Raw genomic sequence first — 17,850 nt, 5'->3', positions numbered from 1 at the left:
TATAATTTGGTGGGCTTTTAAAAAAGCAATTTCTTGGAGTACTAAGATATACCAGCTTTGGAAGTCAGAACTGAATGACTACATCTGCATACTGTAAGTGACATCTGGAGAGGCTGAACTTAGAGTTTTGCTTTTTTATGCAGTTCCACATGAGGAATAAAATGTTTGCTAGCTCAGCACAGCCTTTGGGATACACCTAAGATTTATCTTACTACGGAATACCCATGAATGGCCCAGGCATGGCAGAGCCTACTGCTCACAAATACAGCTGAAACAATAGTCCTGGAGAAAGCTGATATGACTTGGACTCTTCCCAAGGAAACCACAACCCTTGTATCCACTGCTAACTTGCAAAAATAATGCTTGTTAGACTGACTTCCTTTGTTCTTTACTTGGAATTAAGACTTCCCTAAGGCCACATGATTTGCATAAAACCACCCCGCCCCTTTGCCTTTCAGACACTACTTTTGGTATAGCCAGAATAGCCTGTCATACTCAAACAAAAATTCAAACTTACTTCTTTGAGGGAATTCATTTTTGCACTGAAGTGGGGAGATTTTAACATGCGCAACAGAATGTCCAATCGTAGATCATCCACCACAGTTACAAGGTCAGGTTGGAAGCGCATACACAGTAGCTTTATAGCAGACAGGAGTTCAGGGATACTAACTAGCCTCTGTTAAAAAATTTTTTTTTAGTAACGGCTGTACAGATTTTTAGACATTTTATTTTAAGCATAAGTTCTGTCATGTTTAGACTTGGATAATAGACACAAAGGGTAATAACAGTGACCTGGTGAAGGCTGCTTGATCTATAATCCACAATACTTTGTCTTTCTGTGAACATCTGTAGAAGTATTACTCACACTACTAGAAAGAATCACTATGCAGACAAAGTTTAGGGGTAAGGAAGAAACTTCTGTTGAAAGTTAAACGTGCTAAAATGTTCTAATTTGTAAGATACATATTTCATGTCTATCACTATTCTTTAAGTGCACAAACAGTAACATCTCCAACACATCACGATGACTATGTCTACACCGTGCACCTTACAGTGGCACTGCTGTGCCGCTACAGCCATGCTGCTGTAATGTACGCAGTGTAGCCACTCTTTTTTGTCAGCAGGAGAGAGCTCTCCTGCCGACAAAATAAAACCACCTCCAACGAAGTGCAGTAGTTTTGTTGGTGGGAGAGCGTCTCCCGCCAACAAAGCGCTGTCCACAGCATCGCTTTTCATCAGTAAATCTTTTGTCGGTCAGGGGAGTGTTTTTCTCACGCCCCTGACCGACAAAAGTTTTACTCACAAAATTTCAGTGTAGACATAATCTAAAATTATTATAACGAAAAAGACACTATAAAGACTCATTAGAAATAGAGGACAAATTCAGAACAATGTAGAACAAAAAAATGTCAGAAGATGTTGACATCTAATGATCTCCTCTGATAAAGATCAGCAAACTCTCTTGGAAACAATACAATATTTGTACCTGTAAACAGAAATGCAATTTTATACTTGCTACAGCCAACACCTTGGATTTTGAAAGATATCTAGTCTCTGCTCCACCTAACTGACTTAGGAGCCTAAGTCACTTTTGAAAAGGAGACCTAGAGCTCCTAAGTCAGTTAGGCATTGCAACACTCAGCCGAGCAATGCCTATGTACCTTTAAAAATCTAGGCTATAGGGCCTAATGCTGCAAGGTACTAGGCACCTTAAAGTCAACTAGAATACAGGGTATTCAGCACCTTGCATGACTGGACCCAGGGAAACTTGTTGGATAACTATGAGGGGAAAGTCTTTTTAGACAGGAAGGTCTAACACTGAATAAGATTTTAAAGTGGGTCCTGGTAAGTACAGCCAACCCACCAGCACAGTTTCCTATTACAAACATTCTCAGTCTAAATTTAGCTCAAATGATACTTTCCAAACAGAAACTAATATAATTTGTTCTCAAGTTATGATAGTTTGGCACTTTTGACATTTACAGTAGTTTCTACGTGTATGTTTGATATAATCAGAACGTTACCTTGTCTTTTAGGTCCTTCTCTTCCACATTCTGTACATATTTAATCATTTTATGAATGACTGGATCCAGCATGGGCTAAGGAATTTGAGAAAATACAAGGACAATCATTTTTTATTTTCCAGATTTAAGTTACTTGGAAGATCTGGTTGCAGTAAAATGAAACAATAGCTTCTCTCTCTAAAAAGGCCAAAACAACTTAAGATCACATTTACTTTGAATACATAAGCTAACACAAATATGGCATACATAAACCATCGTGCTGATATGAACAGAGAATGAAGTAATGTAAAGGAAGAAGCCAAAATTTCCCAGATAAACTAACAGCAGCTTGTACCATAAAAGTATCTAGTAAAGAGATCTAATCTTTTCAACACACAACACTTGCTATACATACAATGAAGTCAACTTGACACCTTATCAGCCTCTCTTCTGAATAGAGTGACCAAAAAACCCCCAAACCAGCTGCAATATTCCCAGCGAGCCAGTTTGTCTAACAGCCAGAACTCATGTGTTGCTTTCTCTCTGGAGGCTATGAATAGTGTATTGCCAGCAGCTAGAAATTACCACACAGCTCTTTCTATGCAAGCATATTTATTCTTAAGGTAAAAGTATTACAGAAAAAAACAAAAACAAAAAATAGATTTAAACAACATACTAGGAGTCACCCACAAGTCTTATAGGACCCTAGTAGGCCAAAGTCTTTCCAACTCTTTTGCAAGAGCTGGGGTCTCATGTTTCTTGGATCAGAAAGAAGGTCCTGAGTCAGTTTAAATCCAGCCTTTTTATCCCCAAAAGCCCTTTCTTTGGCTGGCTGTCTCTGGAAAACCCAGTTTGAACTAGTACATATGCCAACCACTCCAGGGTGTGGTATTTCTCTTGATTGTTCAGTCTCAGTGACTCACTTTAATCGCCCTCACTGTTTTTAGGTCTTAGAGGAGCTCTGGTAGCCCTCCCCCATTGAGAAGAACACAATCATACATAAGCCATTCATAAATTTAATACAATGGCCCCTAAAGATACTGCACGGGGTTGCAATATCTGCCATAATTTTAGCAAAGGTATGTGGATCACAGATGTTTCTCTCTGGCCAGGGGCGGCTCCAGGCACCAGCGCAGCAAGCGCGTCCCTGGGGCGGCAAGCCACGGGGGGCACGGGCCGGTCACCATGAGGGCAGCAGTCAGGCAGCCTTCGGCGGCCTGCCTGCAGGAGGTCCGCCGGTCCTGCAGTTTCGGCGGCAATTCGGCGGCGAGTACGCCAAAGCTGCGGGACCGGCGGACCGCCCGCAGTCATGCTGCTGAAGGCTGCCTGACTGCCTTGCTTGGGGCGGCAAAAACCATAGAGCCGTCCCTGTCTCTAGCAATGTATTTTCCAACTCATGCTCACATATACACCCTAGATCTCAGTCACAAAGCTAGGAGTCCAAAGCAAGCGGTACTCATTGGGGCAGATTCTTGTCACACCTGTTTTACCCTGGGATAGTTCAACTGACTGCAAAGGAGTTGCTTCTGATTTACACTGATGAAGATCAGAAGATTCAGGTCTACTGTCCTCAGCAAATGAATATGGATGTTCACATAGTGAGAAACCCTTCTACTCATATAAACCAAGAGTTAGGTTGAGATTTTCAACTGATTTTGAAAATCTCATCCCTAGACTACATAGTTGTAATTAAAAATGGCATTTCTACTCTCTTGGGTAAAAAATGGTACATATGGTCTCCTTGTTCTGGGTAGCTCCCCACCACTGTAATATGCAGAAATTTCTCTAATGCATGCAGCATTCCTTCATGTGTTGTGAAAGGCAACTTATTTCCCCACCCCACCTTCACTTGTGAATGCATCTAAAAATTGGTATTTGCACATTTTACAGCAAAAGAAGTGTCACTCAACTAATATTAGCCTATGTAAAACAACTACCCTGCACCCTAAACCAGACATGTTTAAGTGTGTTTCAAAATTAACCACCACTTTGATAACTAAGTCAGTGATAAACTAATTCAGTTTTCCATGTTAAGTTTCCGATTCTCATGCCAAACTTACGTACCAGTAGTGTTGCCTTCTGGTTGCCATTTTTTAAGAGATCCATTTTAACACAGAAAAAATAATACAAAACTCAAGGGAGCAATATAGTTGTGTGTTTCAAAGTTCATTTTTCTACTTTCTGAAATTAACTCATAAAATTGGTGTTTTACCTGCACTACGGAAGAGTTGAGATACTCTGCACACACCCCCAATGGCTGAACTAATGCAGAGACTGCCTGGAAGAAAGATAGTAGATATTTAGGCGCAGACACAGTAATAACTTTTAAGACTGATGATTAAATTCTTTAAAACATAGGTGAAGGTTTACAAGCAGCATGTATCATACATCCCAATTATCCTCCCATTGCTTACAATTTTGCTTCAGCATTGAAGGGACTTCTTGTTATGATGGACAACACGCAGTCCAAGAAACAGATTTAAAATAATGGTATGCATTAAGTATTGTTTCTCTTGCTTGCTAACACAAAGGACCTTCTCAACTTTCAGTGGTTTTGGTCATTTTATGGTTCTGTTATTAGAGTCTGTTCATGGTCTGTTTTGGTCCAATGCAAGAGCCAATAAATGCTTTGATGGTTCACTCTGCAGCACTGTAGAGTACAAATGCACGTTCTCTGGTGGAAAGCCACAAAAGAGGATTTCTTTCCCCAAATCCAACATTCACCTTCATGAATCCTATCACTATCTGCCAGACGGCTTCAACAGAAAGTGGATTTCTGTGTAGGACCCAATGCTGAAGAATGTTCCTCATGCAGATCAGTCACACAAGGATTTTCCTTCACATATGGAATGAAAAAAATCTTGAGATCCAAGGTTTCCAAATTTTATCAATTTTCAAGCAGAGTGAAGGAAATTCACTTGCCATTATGACATACCAAGACCAATTTCCTCCTGAGAAGAGGCAATGACTTACATAATAGTGAGTGTCTCACTACAACCAACAGCCTGTAAGTTAAGTGTCCTTAGTCAAAAATCACTTTCTTAAGAAAGGAGTTACTAGTAAGTTAAGAGGAGAGAATCTATAGCAATGTCTAAGTTTAACGAGATAAACTCTCCTTCTGTCATATTTGCATATAAACTACTTGCCTCTCCTTAATAAATGTGGGGTGGCGGGGGGTGGGGGGGAGGAGAGAGAAAGAGGGAGGAAGAAGTAATCAACGCACTAAAAGGAAATAGCATTTTCCAAATTTGTAGTTCAACTGCAGGTGATGAACAAGTTATTACTTTACAGACAATTAAAATTTGAACTAATGTGCTTCCTCTCGGTATTCTGGTTCTTAGACATGGTTATTTAGATTTGAAATCTGTTATATCTGAGTCTTCTAAATTATATTCAACACCAAACACTGTTAGGCTTTATGAACCTAAGACCCCGTATAGTTTATGTAGTAATTAAATGTGTCAAATTTTGATGCAGCAGTTAACATATTTAGAGTTATTTAGTGTATAGATTCCAAGGCCAGAAAGTCCCATTGTGATCATCTAGTCTGACCTCCTCTGAAACACAGGTCATAGACCTTTCCCAAAGTAATTCCTAGAGAATCTCTCTTAGAAAAAGATCCAATTTTGATTTAAAAATTGCCAGTGATGGAGAATCCTCCATAACCCTTGGTAAATTGTTCCAATGATTAATCTCACTGTTGACAATGTACTTATTTACAGCCTGAATTTGTCTAGCTTCAACTTCCAGCGAAGGGATCACATTATACTTTTGTCTGCTAGACTGGAGAGAGAATTATTACATATTTGTTCCCCAGGTAAGTACTTATAGACTGAAATCAAGTCAATCCTTAACTTTCTTTTTGTTACGCTAACTAGATTCATCATCTTGATTTTATCGCTATAAGGCACATTTCCTAATCCTTAACCATTCTCATGGCTCTTCTCTCAACCCTCTCCAATTTTTTAACATCCTTCTTGGATTGTGGACATCAAAACTGGACATAGAATTCCAGCAGCGCTTGCACCAGTGCCAAATAACCTCTCTACTCCAGCTTGAGATTCCCGTTTACACATTCAAGGATCACTATTAGCTCTTTTGGCCACAGCATGGCACTGGGGGCTCATGTTCAGCTGATCATCCACCATGACTCCCACGTCCTTTTCAGCGGCACTTCTTCCCAGGATATCGTCCCCCATTGTGTAAGTATGGTCTACATTCTTTGGCCTACATTTAGCCATATTCAAATGATATTATTAGCTTGCATCCAGTTTACCAAGCGATCCAGATTGCTCTGTTTTAGTGACTTGCCCTCTTCATTATTTACCATTCTCCCAATGTTTGGGTCATCTGCAAACTTCACAAGTGACGATTTTATGCTTTCTTCCATTGACAAAAAAGATAGACGAAATATATGAACCAAAGATTTTTTTAAAATAATTTACACATGGGAATCACCTTCCCTGCAACTGAAATGCAGCTACTTCAGTGATAAATGCTAAAACTATGTAACAGTTTACACCCACTTAAAACTGGGATGCTGAACATAATTACCCAAATTGAAATGAATTCAGGACACCAATGCTAATAACTGCTCTCTTCTGGGTAGATTCATGGGATCTTTAGTAACAAGTGGTCAAGACTTTGTTTTTCTTTCAAGCAGCAGTAGAACCATAATGCATTAAAGAACTTTTAGAGCATGGTAACAGAGTACACATGGCTAGTTAGGATGCAGCTGCAATGTGTAGATTTAGACCCCAGCTTGCCAGGTGTCAACTCTCCTTAGAGACCAACTCTAAGTCTCATCTCAGATACAGTTCCCTGACCTCCAACCATCCCATACCAAAGAATTCTCACAGCATTCTTTTTGGAGTACTTCTTCTGTACTGAGGAAAGCATTCGATGTGTCAAATTACCAGTATCCCTTGCTATAGAACATTAACATATATATATATATATATATATAAAAAAAGAGACATCAACAGAAGATTAACTTACCCCAAGTTCAATATCTTCTGAATGGAGTTTAGACTGAATTGCTGAAAATCCACCCAACTCTGCAAACTGCAAAAAGCAATAGCAAGTTAATGAATTACAACAGTCTGCCTTTTAAATATGTGATTAAAGCAAATATTCCAGGCTTTAACTTGGAGTGTATAAAGCTTTGTTCTCCAATGATCATCTCTGAAATAAGAATTCAAGACAAGATGCTTGAGCTGTCAACAAGGATCTTTCACAGTGGGATTTTAAGTTTAACATAAGACTTGTGCTTTCATGTCTATTTGATGGCTCACTGGAGAACACAACATACTATTATGGTGGAGTCCTGGGTTCAAAAGCAAGCTTGAGATTCTCCCTCCTTAAGCAAAGGTGGGCAAGGGGAAGAAGGCTAGAAGATCCACATAGGACGCCAAGCTGAGGGACAGCAGGCAGGATGCATCTCTCTAGCATTCCCTAGCAGCTGTTTGTGGAATGGCACTGCAGCCTCAGAGGTGACCCCTGGCCTTCCTCAGCTGAAGGGTACAAATCAGTAGTGCAAAGGTGGGCAAAGAAGAGGGAGGCAACCCAGCATGATTGCCTTGGCAAGGACCTTACCATCTATGCTGGGCAGGGTTAAAAGCATAGAACTCATTGCTCTACATGGTTGTCATCCTCTATGGGAACAAATATGAAGAATCACTTTTGAGAGCAATGAATTAAAGTGACAGACACCATATACTATCAACAGTTCTTTTCAGTTTAGCTTTACCTACCCTGTTTACCAGATCCACCAGCCACCCATGAGGTTCCTAGACAATTAAAAAAAGTTAATTGGCAACGTATTTTAAAACAATATGTGAAAGGCAGATTTTTTTTTATTGTGTGCTGCATTTAGCATTTTGGGTTAGTTAGCTTTAAGTATGTGCTACTACTTCAAAGAATATATTAATGTGTTTATGCTACCTTCTTTACTGAGTGCAGCTGGAGCTTTGGGTTGTTCTTATTAACATCATCCTTTTTTGGACAATCCCTGTCATCACTGACCATGGGTTGTGGCAACATTAAGCTATGAGGCTGCTGACTGACACAGTCATAATTATAACTTATCAGTAGTGTGGAATATTACGGAAGAACTTTCCCTGAATTTTGGCAAAGTTTCTTTTTGTTTTCACAAGCCACGAGCTTTCTTTTTAGCAACAGAGTGATAACCAGAGACTGAAACCTTATTTATCCACACAACAGGTACAGCACCTACAATGGCACTGCAAGCCTCGAATTGCATCTCTACCAGAGTGCCACCACCCTGACCTGAAGGGACTACCTTTACATGTATGAGACTGAATGAGCATGTAGACTTGATCAGTTTTGAACTGTCTACTGAGACTGCCAACAAGAGGGTTAATTAAGATAGTGGTTTTGTGGACTAGAGCAACTATGTCATTTTATATAGCAAAAGCTAGAGATGTTAGATCAGTGGTCTCCAACCTTTATTCGCACAAGATCACTTTTTGAATTTAAGTGCAACCCTGGATCTACCCCACCCCTTCCACAAGGCCCCACGCTGCTCATTCCATCTCCCCTCCCTCCCTCACTCTCCCACACCCTCACTCACTTTCACTGGACTGGGGCAGGTGATTCTGAGTGTAGGAGGGGCTCCGGGCTGAGCCTGGGGCAGGGGGTTTGGGTGCAGGAGGGGGTGAGGGATGCAAGCTCTGGGAGAGAGTTTGGGTGCAGGAGTGGACTCCAGGCTGGGGCAGAGTGTTGGGATGCAGGAGGGGGTACGGGGTGCTGGCTCCAGGAGGGGGCTCAGGGCTGAGGTGTGGGCTCCCGCCAGACAGCACTTACCTCGGGCAGCTCCCGGGTGGCGGCACTGTGGGGCTAAGGCAGGCTCCCTATCTGCCTCAGCCCACGCCGCTCCCGGAAGCGGCCAGCATGCCCCTGCACCATGCCCCCCCCCAGCCCCTCGGGGGTGGTGGCGGATGTAGCTTTGCATACTGCCCCTTCCTGCAGGCACCGCCCCCGCAGCGCCACGCGCTGCCCCTCCCTGAAGGCACCGCCCCCGCAACTCCCATTGCCTGCAGTTTCCCATTCGCGGCCAATGGGAGCTGTGGGGGCGGTGCTTGCAGGCAAGAACAGCGCACAGAGACCCCCGCCCCTCCCGGACCACAGGAGCATGCTGACTGCTTCTGGGAGTGGCGCGGGCCAGGGCAGGCAGGGAGCCTGCCTTAGCCCCGCTGTGCCACTGGATTTTTAGCGCCGGAGATTGCGACCGACTGTCAGAGACTCCAGGATTGACCAGTCAATCACGATCTACCGGTTGGTGACCACTGTGTTAGATGGTCTTTTGTTTATTACTGAACTAGTAGTAATAATGGCAGATTTAGATCGGAATGGGCACCAATCCCCAGATCCAGTCCCCATGGTAGAACATTCTTACAATCATGAAAAGGGAATGCTCTTCTAAACAGCAACCAAATTTGGTATTCAAAAGCCACTCAATATTTTTTAAATATTTACTTCAGCTTATTTTGGATAAGCATTTACATATATTGGATAAGCCTTTTATACTCTCGGGTTCTAAAGCATTTCTGTTCTATAAAACAGACAAAAATATGTATGATCACCTTCTGGAAAGTAGATATGGGCGAGACAGCATACAGATTTCCTTCTCCAAAGACTTCTGCCCAGTTTCTCTGGCATACCTTCATTCGATTCTTGAAATGGTATTCATTGTCAGGGTTAAAAGCCTTGAAACAAACAAACAAACAAAAAAACAACCACAACGTGGCTTATTTGTGAGTCTCAAAGACAGATCTTGTTAATATTTGACTTCAGTAGTTGAACACAGTTCTTGAGCATGGCTAATTTTTCCAAGTGAAAGAAATTAACAGTTTAGCATGGATAATTCATATTAACGATACTTAGTACTTAACATATACAGTATTAAAACTTCAGAACACCGTACAAACAATCTCCAACAAACCTCCAACTTAAGGCAGGTAGATAGCCCCTTCTTGATTTGCTTCTACAGAGAGGGAGGACAGACTGAAAGGGGGTTAAAGTGATTTGCACATGGCCACAGTAGTGTCAGAGGAGGGATTAGAAGACAGGAGTTCCCGCCTCCCAGACCTATGGTCATTCTTTTGGCAATGATAGCCTCTTTAGAACAGGAATACAAGCGAAGATTTTAGAAAGTGACGAATGATTTGAATGCTAAAAACTTGAAATACCTTAAAGATGGCTGATTTTCAGAAAGCATTGAGCACTCAATCTGAAAAGTCAGGCCCCTTTCGGGTCTCTCAAGTTCAACACGCAAAAACAGACATGCAAAAAATCATTACTCACTTTTTAATATTTTGGCAACAGTGAGTTCATGCTTTAAATGGTAAACAGTAACAACAGAAATATTAGAAGTCACAAGGGCTTTCCTGAAGATTGTAAACAAACCATCCATGATGTTTAAGAACGGATTTCTAGAGACTTTCATATTTTAAGGACATTAATAAAACTAATGAATATTAATTCCTTCTAGAACTTCTATTCTCCTTCAAAGTGAGTCAAATATCTCCATGGATGTAAAATATTACCATTACAAGAGATTGCATGATAAAAATACAGTACCATTGTAAGCACACCCAGAAGGCCAACAGGAATTGGGTCTTGTTTCACTCTCTCTGCGACCAGATCTACTAGCAGCATCAACATGTTGTAGATTCCCTCATGGATTTCAGTACCCCATTTATGAACAGCACTGGATGTCAGCAGCTACCAAAATGAGAAAGATGCATCAATCTCTGGCACTGATTATTTTCAGAGTAACACTTTTCCCTCACAGTACTTGGTAGTACTCTAATAGAAATATGATTTATGATATCTTTATACAGCAGGAAGGTAGGAAAAGTAACAGTGATATTTATAATTTCACCATTTTAAAACTTACTAATTAGAAACAGGGTATAGCAGAGACTAAGAGGTAATTATCAAAATACACTGACGGTTTCCCTTGGAAATAGCTATTAACTCAGAAAAGTTTTGTATGGAGGAGGGCCATTCACTTTACTGTCTTTATTTCTAAGTGCTTGAGTAACTCTGTTAACATGTTTGCAGGATGTTAGATAATCCATTTTTAATTCTTGCAATAAGCTTGTCACACAGCCACATTACTTTGCTTGAAGTCATGGTTTACTATATCACCTCTCGAATATAATTTTCCTTAGAAACCAAGGAAAATGTGCACTACTGAAGAGGTGGATGTTTAAAGAACATTTTTAATGGATTGGGAGGCAGCATTAAACCAACATGTTAGGCCAAACTGATAAGAAAACTACATTAGGTTTTTAAAAGTTAGAAACAGCAATTAAGTAAACATTACCAGCTGTGTTTGAAGTGCTTGCATTCAAATTACTAAGCTTTATAACCTCAAAGAACCCAAAGACTATTTAATTTATTTTTTAAGATTTTCAGAAACTACAGTGCATTAAGCTTCATAAGTGGCTTATGGGTATTTTAGAGTAAATGTAACCCAGCAGCAGACTTTAAACTTTTACCTCCGCAAACAGAATCTTTCAGCTACCCTCTTTCATCTCTCCTCCACCTGACATACACCCCAGCTATCCAGGATGAAAACTAAGTGGGTAGAAATCACCCAGTGGTTAAAAAGCACAGACATTAATCCCAAGCCAATTGGAACATGAATTTATTTTCTTAAAATCCTTCTACCTGAAATATATTTTTTCCTGGAAATTGCAGGGCTTAATAACTGATGTACATTTAGAAAATTATATATAAGACAATTATTCTTAACTCCTAAAATACCAGTTAGTTTCCAAGGTCTATCCCTTGTTTACCATTGGAATATGGGACCATAGATGCGCATGGCACTTTAGGTAGCAGGGTAAGGCAGTCTGCACCATCAACCAGTGCTGAGACAGAAGCAGGACAGAGTTTGTTCATAGCTTTGAAAGGAAGGACAAAAGTTTGAGACTGATGTGGACGGGGACATAAAGCCAGCAAAGGTAATTTTAAGTGGGACAGCGTGATATAGTCAGAGTGATGGGCAAGGAACAAAGTTAGGCCACAGATTATGGAACAGGATGGAGGAAAGCAAGATGGATATTGAGAACTCCGAAGCGTAGGAGTTCACACTAGGCCAGGCAGGAAATCAAAGCATGGAAGAAAGTTTTGGCAGTAAAGCACAGAAAGGAAGGGACAAATTTTGGCTACGCTGTAAAAGGCAGAAGTGGCAGGAGTTAGGGGTCTAAGTGTGTAGGGTAATGGAGAGACAGAGGAGTCACAGATGACTCCAACTTTTCAGACCTGGGGGACAGAACGATTACAATGGAAGAATGAGAGAGGAAGACTGGTCATTAGTACTAAAAAATAATACATCCTAATATTTACGGATCTTTAGACCTTCAAAGCACTGTATCAACATACACCAGTTAAGGCCATGATCCTGCAACTGACTCCGGATGGAGGGATCCATCCATAAGAAGGACCCCATTGATTTCAATGGAGCTCAGCACAGATGCAGGATTGGGGCATAAGCGTTCAATTCTACTGAAAAATTTATATGACCCCAGTCACCATAATATCTGAGGCACACATCAGAATGGACCAGAATAAACATTTCATGAAATGGACTCCCAAACACAAAAGTTGGATTTGTGCACTTTCCTCCCCCTTACCTTTTTAAATGCTTCAGGCATACATCTGTCCATGAATCTTTTGCAATTCTCATCAGAATCAGAAAGACCTTTTCAAAAAGGATAGAGGGTATATAATTTATGATTACCTCTGGCTGATTTCTTACAGCCTCATGAGCTCTAGATCTCAAAGCCTTGCTACTGAGGTCACAGAAGATGAGCTCACAAATAAGGTGTGAGCAAAGCAGTGAGCAAAGCAATAAGCATCCTATTGGGATGACATTACTCGTGCTATATGTCTTCCACCAAAAGGGACTGGAGGTCAAAGAAACTAGATCTCCAGCCTTTTAGAAATTAGGAGCAGTTTAATTTCCAAACATTCCATCGGGTACAACTACGTGGCATTAACAGAACTTCACCTCTATAGGCGTTTTTCCTTTCAACAACACAGTTTATGTTTTGATACTTGCACAAATCATTCTTCTGCTGCTCATCCACCATAACAAACTCACATACAACCTAGAGTACTCAGCTAATTTTTTTTACGCACTGTAATGTCTTCCACCAACACAACAACATAGCATAACCTCCTTTTAGCTCGCCAGAGGGCATACTGAAAAGCAAGTTCACGTATACCTTCAACCTCAGGAGTTGAGCATGTTGCCGCCACAGCACCCTCAGCCCCTGACAACTTGTTGACCAGAAAGGAATCAACCCAAGTCTATGATATGGCGGCAGAGTATTTCCACTAGGACAGCCTGGCCAAATAACCTACTCTACAGCTCAATATGGAGTGAGCCTGGACACAAACATCATTAATAATAATAAATGCCCAAGTAAATTAATACAGCTCTTTATTAACAGTAATTTTTAAAATGAAACCATTTTACATACAAAAATATTTACAATCTTTAAAACATCGAAAAAACTGCATGCCTATTCTATTCTACAATCAAACCCTCTTTGCAGAACCAGTATGAGCTCACAACAGCAGATTGTTAACTGTTCTAGAAAGAGTGCAATATTTTTGTATGGCACTAGTTAGTAAGTATAAAAATTGCAGTTTTCTAGAGCATATCCTCTGTATACACCTTTACATAGAATTTGTAAGTACTCTTCCTAAATACACACTGAACCCATTAAAAAAAAAGTCAAAAACAGAACTTACCAAGTCTTGCTAGGTAGGTAGATGCAATTAGGCACTTGCCCAGGGACTCTTCTCGCTTATATGGTATGGACCAGTGATCTGTTAAGACTCTGCTCTCCAGTTCGTACAAATTGGTTGTAGGAAACTCAATACCTTCTCCAGAGCAGTTCCCATTTTCATCATTTTTCTGTGAATGAGAAGAGGTGCAAATGAAGAAGGCATTTTTTTTAGCTGTTCCTAGTGATTACTTAGCTCATCAACTCCTTTAAGACAAAATCCTGCCCTATCATTAGCATGTACAACTCCCATTGATTTCAAATGGAGTTGCAAGTATGTTTGAGGGCAGAATATGAAGTTTCAATTGAATACCCATTGATACAGGGATTGTACTTTCCTCTATACATTTGTGTGTTTACATGTCTTATTTCCAGGCTTGCCAACTCATGATTTAAACTTAAGTCTTGTGATATTAATTTTCCTGGAGTCATGTGACAGGAGAATCTTAGCTGAAAAAACCTGCCCTGGTTGTGAAGGAAAGATGGAAAACATGAACCCTAGAGGTTCAAAAACCAGAAGGCAAATTAAAAATAAGCCTGGTTTCTTTTGAAGTCTCAAGCTTTTAAGCCAATCTCAATTTTGGGGGTCCTGCCTCATGATTCTTGAGCACCTGGTGTTAGCAATACTGTATTTAAATAATATCTAACAAACACCCCTGGTATTTTTATAATTTAATATCTAATAATTAAATACCAAACATTCTGTACTCAAACACTATCACAGAACATATTACATACTAAAGGTAATAAATGACTCATGCTTATGGTGTGAAGTACCCTATTCACGTCAGACGTCTGCAATTTCATCTCAGTAATTCTCTACTAAATATTCACTGTGAAACATCTGACTAGGCAAGATACTGTATCATTTGAGGTAATTCAGCTGTATGACACTATCATTTCCCCATTTTAATAAACAGGACAGACTAAAATATTTCTAATACGCTGTACGTAAAGTAGTGATTTATCAAAAAAAAAACCAAATCTCAATCACAACCGTCCCTTTTTTACAGTCAAAATGAGTCACACACAAAAAAAAAGCTGTGCTGTATTTTCCCATCCCCCTCCCACTCAGGACAAGAAGCAATCTGCAGCTCAGATCAACGTTACCCATTTCCTTGTAAATGCCACTGAATTGCAATTATTCCTGCATACAGAGAGAACACACAAAATTAGCACAACATTCTTTGGGAAGTGCCACGTGAGGTAAAACAGTGATGCCAGATAAAATGATGGCCTGGGAAACAAGCTACCATTTCTTCTGTTTCAAATGCTGATCACCCAGTGTGCGGTGAGATAGTGGGGTTCACAAAGAGGAATTTTCCCTCTGACACTAAAACAGGAGGCAGAACTTAAACAGGAGAAAGGACAGAATGTTTGAATCAGGTCCTGCACCAGTTGGAAATAAATGAACACAAAAGTGCAGTAACAGCAACAGGATTGCACTCAGGAGAAAAGCAAGGAACATGCGATACTCCTGGGGGAATTCTGCGCCACAGCGCACACAGAGAATTCATGTCCCCCCGCAGATTTCTTTGCTTCCCCACAGAAAATGACAGGGAAGCAAAGGGAAGCCATGTGGGGGCGGGGGACCTGGGAACGCCCATGGGCTTAGTTTGAAGGGGCACTGCCCTCCCAAAGGCTAGGCATGGGGGGCACGCAGGGTCATGTGCTACTGCCCTTCATTTCTTGGAGCACAGAGCTGCCCAGCTGAAGGAGGGTGCCGCTCGGACACTGCCTCATGGGTCCTAGTACTGGTTGTGCTCCCCTTCTGTGTGCTAGGAGCCATCCTGTCTTCTGTACAGGAATGAGTGCCTGCAGTGGGGCTGGACAAGGTGGTGGAAACAGAGGAAGGTGAATGGGATGGGGAAGAGGCAGTAGGGAAGAAAGGAGGGTGGTATAGGGCAGGAATGTGTGAGTGAGGGCAGGAGATAGGGGCAGGGGACAGTGGGAAGGGGGATGGGATGGGGAAGAGAAAGGGACAGGGGAAGCGGGAGCCCAGCATGTGGTGTTTCTTTGACTGCGGCGGCAGCAGCAGCAGCTGGGGCTCCCCCAATAAACAGGCCCTTCGAACTCCCCCAAACGAGCCCTCCCCCTGCACCTGGACCACCTCAATGAGCCCCCCACAGTCCCAGCACCCAGATCCCCACACTGAGCTCTCCACACACATACCCCCCCACCAAGCCCCATTACAACACGCTCAGACCCCTCCTGCTGAGGCCCACCCACCCTCACCTGGACCCCCTCCAGAGTTCCATTGCCCCTGCACCCAGAAAGCCCCAATGAACCCCTGTGCATCCAGATCCCCCCCCATGAGCTGCCCGCACCCAGATTACCCCACACAGAGCCCTCTTATCCCACACCTGGATCTCCCCACATTAAGTCCTTCTACACTTGGATTCTGCTGTGCTGAACCTGCCTGCCCACAACTGGTGTGCCTGGCACAGAATGGCAGGGCCCCAGGGTGTTTCTGGGGCAGGCCCAGCCCTTGTGCTTTGTCAGGGGTGGGTGCAGTTTCACCGCCGAGTCCCTGTCCCAGGGCAAGGGGCTGCAGGGTGCTCCCCACTGCAGTGCTGGAGCCTCCACATTTATTTATTGATAAAGAAAATTTGCAGAATTTTAAAATATTGTGTGCAGAATTTTTATATTTTTGGTGCAGAATTCCCTCAGGAGGAATGTGGGGAGGAAGGACAAGGACAAAGCATATTCAAGTGTAAAAACAAAATAAAACCAGAGTCAGGGAAGTGAAATGAACAAAAAATAAAGAAAGTCAAAAGAAAACCGAATCCATGAGAAAGTGGTAAAGAATTCAGCAGTCTGTTTGAGCAAATAATGGAGCTCCTAGTTCTCACTGCATCCCCTATATGGAGGTTTTGACCAGTTTATTTTAAAAAATTCTACCTTAACTATAACAGTTATTCAAGAGCAGTAAGTTTAGAAAAACTCAGAAAAATCCATGGCATTCACTATTACAGGTGTCACTGGGATACAGTGGCTGAAGTAAAACACAACAATGCTGGATATCATGACCATTAATATTTGTAGCTGCACAGTCCAAAAGAGTAATTAAGTCCAAAGCTTCAGGGCATAAGCTTGTCAGCAGACAGGAAGCAGTTTCCCTCACATCCAACTTTGAGAAAAACACTATATAGTTGGCAAGCAACTACAGAATTTTGTATTTCCTTTGAAGCATCGGGTATTGGCTGCTGCTGTTGAAACAGCCTGATCTGATGTGGTAAATACATTCCTATGTAATTTATGTCTGAAATTATTTTATTTTATTTTATTTTGGGGGGGGGAGGGGGTAGGAGGATAAGTAAGTTTTTTCAGTAAGAGGCATTTGAAAGCCTAGGGTACGTACGGAGCTGGAAGGTGTAATTTTCAGTTCAAGCAGACATAGCTCTAATAGAACTAGTGTGCTTAAAACAGAAACGTAGCTGCAGTGGCACGAGTGGTAGGACGGGTTAATCACCCGGAACACAATCCCATCTGAGATCCTAAGAATGTACTCGGGGAAGCTAGCCCATCCCACGGCAGCTACCCTACTTTGTTAGTTCATATCATGAATATGTCTACTCAAGCCAGAGATCACACCTTCTAGCTCCAGTGTAGACATACCATTAATTAATTTATTATTGCTGAAAGATATTGGAGAAAAAACTGACAACACGAGTGCTCTAAAACAGTGGTTCTAAACTGGGGGTACACGTACCCCTGGGGGTACGCAGAGGTCTTCCAGGGGGTACACCAACTCATCTAGATATTGGTCTCGTTTTACAACAGGCTACATAAAAAGCACTGCTACATAAAAAGCACTAGTGAAGTCAGTACAGACTAAAATTTCATACAGACAATGACTTGTTTATACCTCTCTATATACCATACCAGGGTGGCCTAACTGTGGCTCGTGAGCTGCATGTGGTTCTTTTACAGTTAGGGTTACCATACGTCCGGATTTTCCCGGACATGTCCGGCTTTTTGGGATTCAAATCCCCGTCCGGGGGGAAATCCCCAAAAGC

At 41.7% G+C, this 17,850-nt stretch overlaps 1 protein-coding gene across 1 annotated transcript in view; it reads right to left on the bottom strand.

Moving 5' to 3' along the window:
* Positions 1-17,850, bottom strand: part of LOC112120543 (ubiquitin carboxyl-terminal hydrolase 24) — a 104,961-nt gene that overhangs the window by 69,567 nt on the left and 17,544 nt on the right. Inside the window, exons 2-10 of the mRNA XM_026651721.1 lie at positions 13,797-13,962; positions 12,671-12,738; positions 10,605-10,748; positions 9,608-9,730; positions 7,757-7,792; positions 7,002-7,067; positions 4,216-4,281; positions 2,025-2,099; positions 518-676 (exon numbers count right to left, since the gene is read on the bottom strand). Of these exons, the coding sequence (XP_026507506.1) occupies positions 518-676; positions 2,025-2,099; positions 4,216-4,281; positions 7,002-7,067; positions 7,757-7,792; positions 9,608-9,730; positions 10,605-10,748; positions 12,671-12,738; positions 13,797-13,962 (903 nt within the window). The remainder of the gene's footprint in view (positions 1-517; positions 677-2,024; positions 2,100-4,215; positions 4,282-7,001; positions 7,068-7,756; positions 7,793-9,607; positions 9,731-10,604; positions 10,749-12,670; positions 12,739-13,796; positions 13,963-17,850) is intronic.

Source organism: Terrapene carolina, unplaced genomic scaffold (assembly GCF_002925995.2).
Source record: "Terrapene carolina triunguis isolate 2854851 unplaced genomic scaffold, T_m_triunguis-2.0 Scaffold102, whole genome shotgun sequence".
Taxonomy (NCBI): Eukaryota; Metazoa; Chordata; order Testudines; family Emydidae; genus Terrapene; species Terrapene triunguis.
The sequence above is the reverse complement of the archived record's forward strand: the minus strand, read 5'-3'. Positions and strand labels throughout refer to the sequence as shown.